Source organism: Penaeus vannamei, chromosome 23 (assembly GCF_042767895.1).
Source record: "Penaeus vannamei isolate JL-2024 chromosome 23, ASM4276789v1, whole genome shotgun sequence".
Lineage (NCBI taxonomy): Eukaryota > Metazoa > Arthropoda > Malacostraca > Decapoda > Penaeidae > Penaeus > Penaeus vannamei.
The window spans coordinates 10,839,443-10,846,942 of NC_091571.1; the positions used below are offsets into that span (position 1 = coordinate 10,839,443).

The following is a 7,500-nucleotide window of genomic DNA, read 5'->3' on the forward strand; positions in this document are numbered from 1 at the left end:
ATGCGTGTTTGAACATAATTATGACAGTACTAACCCCCTGCGAACATAGAAATACTATTTATAATCATTTTTAACCCCTCTCTCCTTTGTGTTTATGTTTGGACACATATTTTCATTTATGTGCATTCACGCGTGAGTGTATGACCCAGTTGCCCCCTCTCCTCCCTGTCCCCTCTCCCTCCCCTCCCACAACCCCCCTGACCAATCCCAACTCTCCCCCCCCCCCCCCCCCTGATGCCCACGTCATCGCGAGCGGCTAAATATACCTCATCTCCACTGACGGGATTTCGAGGCTGGGGAATCGGGGGGGGGGGGGGGGGAGTTACGCCGTGTGGATCTGGTGCTTTGATCTGATTTTTTTTAGAGAGAGATTAGTGAGTTGTTTTTTGTTTTTTGTTTTTGTCGTGAATGGTTTTGATTGTTGTTGGTGGTGTAATTATTGTCATTATTATTATTATTGTTGTTGTTGTTGTTGTTGTTATTGTTATCATATTATCTAATGTTGATATTGATATTGGTATCAATATTGATATCAATATCGATATCATTACTACTACTACTACTACTATTACTATTACCATTATTACTACTACTACTATTTATTATACATCAACAAATAGTGCTATTATTATTATTGTTGTTGTTCTTGCTGTTGTTGTTGTTGTTACTGGTATTAGTATTATTAGTATCATTATTACTGTTTTTATTATTATTATTGTTGTTGTTGTTGTTTTATCATCATTATCACATGATTATTATCATCACTATCAAACATTACCGTTATCAGTATTATCATTATTATTATTTCTAATGCTGCGTATAAGTATGTCTATTACTATGGCTGTTATTATTTTTTTGTTGATGTATTAGTAGGTATTGTTATTGTTATCAGTTATTATTCTTATCATCGGTATCACCATCTACGTCAGGTTCATCAAAATAATTATAATGATGATAATGATAATAAGAATAAGAATGAGAATCATCATCGTCGTCGTCGTCGTCGTCGTTGTAGTTGTTGTTATGTTTATAATATTTAATTTTCATTATTATTACTATTGCTGTTATTGTTATTATTATTATTTTGTTATTGCTGCTATCATTATTAGTATATTACTATTATCACTATCATTATTATTGCTATTATTTTTGTTTTATATTAACGTTATGGTTGTTATGATTATTATTATTGTTGTTTTTGTCATTATTGCTGTTATTATAATCATCATCATCATCATTATTATTATTGTTGTTGTTGTTGTTACTGTCATTATTGCATTTGGGGGCCGTGTTATTGTTGTAATTATTTGTTAACATGATCATCATCATCTTTATCATCACTATCATTAATATTAGTATTACAATTAGTATGTATATGCTATCACCCCCAAGGAATTCATAATAAAGATTAGCGATTGTGATGAATATGTTGTTTCACACGATGATAAAAATAATGATGATGGTGTTAACGATAGCTGCAATTGCAATGGTAGCAGCAATTATGATATTGACGATAAAGTTTTGAAATTGAGAACGTCCTTGAAATTGGCGTTCGAGTCCAGCTGAAACACCTGGTGATCTTACGGTTAACTGGGGGAGGAGGGAGGGAGGGGGGAGGGGGAGATGATATCACGTGGAAAATTAGAAATGATGAGCCAAGAGTGGATTCACTGAATTTGTTGTTTTTTTTTACTACTGGTGCACATATATACATCGTATATATGTACTTCTATGAATACACAATAATACATTCGTCTTTCCAGTCATTCATCCATACTTCCATAGATACATACATACATAAATACATACATACATACATACTACATACATACACGAGCATACATACATAGGCCTAATTGCATACTTACAAAATACTTACATGCATACTTACACACAAACATTTGCATATATGTACATATTCATTTAGATGTTTAATTATTTAGATCTTTAGATGTTTAATTATTTAGATCTTTAGATGTTTATTCAGTTGGTAGGAGAGAGAAAGTTACACATGTACTGTACTTGCATCCTGTTAGTTTATTTATCCAACCCGCCAATGCCGGGTGTCTAAGCTAACTGCATGCAAGTTTATTTGACTACTAAGGCAGTAGCGTTTGTTTAAGATAATAGCCTTTGCAAATGCACGTGGGTCTGGGCTTGTTATTGCAGCGATGCGGGTGACAGAAGGGGAGGGACACGGGCGGGCGAGAGGGTAACAGCTGTGGGCGTGAAGTCGAGAATGGGAGTAGAATTGTAACTAGCGTGGTTAGTGGGTGTTACAGCGTTGAGGGAGGGGAATGGGCGTGAGGGATAGAATGGGCGGGGTGGAAGTCGTTCTCAGTGAGCTTGTGTGGCGCTGGTCCGAAAATAACCGGCAGCGCCACGTGTTTGTTCGTTTGCCGTGCCAAGATCGGGAAGCTGTGCCCCGGTAAACGTTTGTTCGCCCCCCCCCCTCCGTCTCCCTCTCCCTCCTCTCGTTACACCCCCTCTCCTCTCCCCCCTCCCCCGTGTTTCAACTTTACCTTGTTGCACCTATCCTGAGAATTTGCATAGTGCTATTCGTTTACTTTTCTCGTTTTTATCGTTGTTATTATTGTTATTATTAGAAGTAGTAGTAGTATCATCATTGTTACCATTATTATCATATTTATATTTAAGTTATCGCCCTTGTTATCATAATTATTGTGATGATGTTTGTTGTGTCTACTTTTATTCTTTGCTGTATAGTATTATTGTAATATTAAAAAAAATATTTTCACACATTTAAATGCATGTATATGTATATCTTTTTTCACGACGAGATGACTAAGTCTGTTTTGTTTCTTGCAGAGCGTGCACAGTGGACGAGGAAGTAAGGGCGTGGTGGGTGGGGGTGTGATGGAGGATGGCACATCCCACGCCCACGTAGCCGCCCGCGTCGTCGCTGCCTCCTCCGCCGCCCACCGCAAGGCCCAGTCTCTCCCGGGGCATTACAGCCGCCCTCAGCACCTCCAACACACACCGCCACCGCAGTCCTTCAGGGATGCGTTCACCACCAGCAAGAGTCCCACGCCCCCTGCTGTCTCTCCAGGCACTGCCCGCCATAATGCCACCCAAGGTCTGGCACCTGCCGCCCCTCCCAGGGGGCCGACCAGTCCCAGGGCAACAAGAGTCGCTTCCACTTCTTCCATCGGCAGTCAACAGTACCAACACCAGCAGCAGCAACGACAGCATCTGCAGCAGCGATTGCTGCAACAAGAACAAAATATGCAACAAGCACAACAACAAAAGCTGCAGCAACAACAACAGCAGAGGCTGGAACAGCAGCATCTGCAGCAGAGATTGGAACAACAGCACTTACAGCAGAAAATGCAAGGTCAACATGAGCAGCGGCAGAAGGAAAGCGAGCCAGCGGAGAGGCAGGCTCCCATGCAAGAGAAAAAGAGCAAGCGGTCACTGCTGAGTGGCATCTTCCGGCGGCGCAAGAAGGGCATGGCAGAATCCAGCTCATCCAGTAGTAGTAGCAGTAGCGATAGTGAAGAGCCACAAAAGCGGCACTTCCTGAGGAGGAAGAGCAAGAAAAAGGAGCCTAAAGAGAGGGAGCCTCTTCCCCCTCCCCCACCACCACCCCCTGCACCAGAAGACTACAGTCCCGTGGCTCGTAGCGCAGGTAGTGTGCGTGTCACGCCGCTGGATGGTAGTGGGGGCAGCAGTTCCCTAGGCTGTGAGAACAGCTTTATGTCTACAGATGGGCGAAGGATAGTTCGAGTGACGCCTGCTGGAGTGATGAGTACCAGTAGAGGCATGGACATACAGCCTCTGGGCATCCCCGTGTCACTGGCTCAACAAGGGCGTCGTGGTGTCTCAGCGTCTCATGACTCCCTGCCTGTAAGCCTGGGCTCATGGGCTGGAGGTGGTTCACATGCCTCATTAGGCTATTGTTCTGGGGGAGGAATGGGTGCTCGCAGCTCTTCCACGGACACCATAAGCAAGAAGGAGCGGAGGGAGGCACTGAAGGCGAGGGTGGAGAGACTGCGGGATAAATTCAAGGACTCAAGTTCTGATGAGGAGAAGGCCTCTGTATCATCACACTCCATGTATGGCAGTGAGTCCAGCCTTTCTAAGACCAATTCCCTTAGCAAGAGGTCCAGGGCTGCTCGTACAGAGCGCTTTCTCAGGAGAAAATCTCAGGAGCTGGAGACATTGCGAACCGAAACAGAGAAGGATCGGAGAAACCGTGAGGTTGTCCAGGCAAGGATTCAGGAAATCCAGCGGGTGCGAGAATATGAAGCTGAACGTAACAGAATCAATGAAGAGAAAAAGAAGGAGGCAGAAAAGGCACACAAACCAAGGTGGTCAGCCAAACTTGTATATCAAGAGTCAAGTGAATACGAGTCTTCTGTTGTTCTGCGGACACCGTCAGTGAGTCCTGCAGCTAGTCCACATATGAAAGCAAAGTTTCAAGGTCACATTCCACGTCAGCCATCGGAGACCAGGGAAGCTGTTGTCATGAGAAATAAACCTCAATCAGTAGCAGTCTCACTAGCTCCACCATCTGGACTTCACTTGAGAAGAAGTTTCCAGGATTATGAGACTCCTTTACAAGGTGACCTGCGTAGCCACAGAAGTGCTTCCTACGACAGTAATATTAATAGAAGTTCTTTCATCATGCAGTCTCCAGGAATGTCTCCAGTTTCTGGTAACAGATCTGGCTTGACTCCTCCTGTCCCTCCACCACGAGACCCAAGTAGAATAATGTCTCCTGCAGATGGACGTCCAATGTCCTTCTCTTTTGAAAGCCTCAACCAAGATCCTAACCGTCCAAACTCCAGTCAGTCAAGCTTAAGTAACTTCACCAAAGGTTCGAGTCCCAGTCCAAGTGTCCGCTCAGTTCCAGCCTACCTCGGGCCAAAGCCTAATGGTCCACAAGTGGGTCCACCTCCATTAGTGACAGCACCAACACGTCGCTCTTTCTCAGAACTTCAGCTGTCACCACAGCAGCAGTCTCAGCTCAAGTACAACACTGGTGGTGCTCCTGCACGTCCCTCACCTCCGGGCTACCCCAACACGCAATATAGGTACACTGATCAACCTCCACGGCCCACTACACAGAACCAATATTACCGTGCACAACAACAGCAGCATTATGCACAGCCTGTACAACTGCAACATACCCAGTCACAACCACAGGTGGTCCAGAGTCAACAAAATAACCAGTTAAAATATTATACAGATCAGTCGCCTCAGTATGCCAAGATTGTGCCCATTAGTAGCGTTCCTCCTTCACCTTCTTCAGATTATTCCTCGTATATGAGTGATAACAGTGCAAGGCTCCAGCAAGTTAATACAGCATGGCGTCAGAAAGAGCAAGAGATAAAAAACAAAAGGAATTTACCATCTCAAGTGCTTAGTGATTCCTCTCGTTCAAACAGTCCAAAAGGTATTGATGGGAACAACTCTAACAACAGCATATCACTTGGAGTAGACCAACAAGCTGAGGAGACCTATGGCAGTATTTTGCCCAAGAAGGCCAGGCCTCCACCAATTACACTGAAGCAAGCAGAGTCTCTCAGCTCACTCTCTGGCCAGAGTGATGTGTCAAGTCCTGTGCCCAAGGGACCAGACTCAGACTCCAGTCAAAGTAGTCTTGCACGGGATAAAAAGACAGTGGCTCAGAACCGGCCCCTATCCATGGTTCTTGAGAAGTCAGAGTCTGCTGAGAAAGATTCTCCTCCGGTCACCCCTAAAACACAACCTCAGCCACCACGCCGGGGTCATCGCCAACTTGCTGCATCAGACCTGTCAGCAACTAAGCAACAAATACTGCACAACATCATCAAACACAAGCGTGAACATCCTCAGGACAAACCCAAATATCAGAAAGAGTTCGAGGAGATGTATAGGAAGGAGAAGGAGAGGCTTGAAAAAAGCAAGTGCTCTAACTTTGAAGAAGCTTTAAAGGAACTAGAAGAGATTTATGATAGCCTCAAGCTGGATAGTGATGATATATTAGATCGTGCAGAAAGGAGGGACCTACCAACTGTCCATCAGCAGTTGAGGAGCAATAAGGATGGACAAGATACTTTGAATGACTCAACCAGTGAAGCTACTGAGACAGACTCCACTGTGAAAGACAGGAGTAGCAGGCCACGAACACCCAGGATGAGAAGATCAGGGGTGCCAGATAAAAAGTCAGATGACATGCACTTCAGACGGTGCCAGCAGAGCAGTCGGAACCAGCCAGATGTACAGAAAGCTCTGCAGATGACTGGGAGTTACCTACTGGTCTCCCCAGCCCATACAACACCCTCTGATGTGGACAAAAATGTTCCTAAAGATCCAATGCTGGAGGGTGAACCAGACATAGTTTACGATGATGTATCTTATCGAAATATCAAACAAGCAAATGCTATCAAAATTATTGATCCACAGCCACCTTTTGGTATACCTTTAGGACCCACCACACAGTCATCTCCAAGTGACTACTTGCATGTAAGCAGGAAAGATAATTATAGGCCCAAAATGATTGCTAGGAAACAGCCAGATACAACCATGGATGACCTAGCTTTCAGAAATCTGCGAAAAGAACAAAGGGACAGAGAGCTGAATACTTCAGAGCTGGATGAACTTCTTTCAGAAGCCAACACAGATTCCCCTGTACACAGACGACGTGCAATGAGATCCATGTCAGCTGACCGTGCTCGTGCTATGCAACATGAACACAATCTCCAGCATGCACATGAAGTTTTAGGTGCTAGTGCTTCAAAGGATAGAGGTGGTAAATTGCAAACACCTCGGAGAGTAAAGCATCAGCAAGAGGCACGTCGTGCAGGGAGGTTCTTCGAAAGCTACAAGGATGCTATAGGTGATAGTGAGTCGGGTCTTACATCTCCAAGACATAATCCCAGCTGGCTAGAGCGTGCAAACCTTACAGACAACAAGTGGGAGAATCTTAGTACAAGCAACCTCAGCAATCTTAGTACCAGCACTGAGACACTCACGGAAATGTCATCAGCAAGGGCAGTGTCTCAGCCAGACATCCGGCAGGCTATTATTCGTGAAGCCAGAGTTCCACCAGGTGGTCCCTCAACATGGTTAGAGGCCAAAAGGAAATGTGCAGAAGCTTCTTTCACCTCTGATACACCCACAATCACAACCATCACTGCTCCAAAACTGGTTAAAATCCAGACTATCCAGAGTTCTCCTGTCTCACCTGTTGTAGTAGAGCGGAAACCCTATAGGCCCTTAGATAGCATCTTCAACAACAAGCCCAAACCATTCTACTTGGCTGATCCCAAGCCCACAGAACAACAGCAGAAGCAAGATCATGTGGATATTGCACATTTGGATGCTCTCATCTCCACACTTTCCAAGATTGAGACCAACGAAGAGACTACAACCCCGTCTACACCACCAGCTACTTCTCCATTGACTGAGAAAAATGTTGATAATGTTAAGCCAGATGTAGTTTGTGACTCAGACATATATGCTAAGCCAGACACCATCAGTAAGCCAGATACT

The 7,500-nt window shown here is 44.6% G+C and overlaps 1 protein-coding gene across 8 annotated transcripts in view; it reads left to right on the forward strand.

Moving 5' to 3' along the window:
* Positions 1-7,500, forward strand: part of LOC113817895 (serine/arginine repetitive matrix protein 2) — a 288,790-nt gene that overhangs the window by 178,030 nt on the left and 103,260 nt on the right. For all 8 annotated transcript variants that reach the window (XM_070137660.1, XM_070137662.1, XM_070137661.1 and 5 more), the window contains one exon: positions 2,830-7,500. This exon is cut by the window's right edge. In XM_070137660.1, the coding sequence (XP_069993761.1) occupies positions 2,830-7,500 (4,671 nt within the window). The remainder of the gene's footprint in view (positions 1-2,829) is intronic.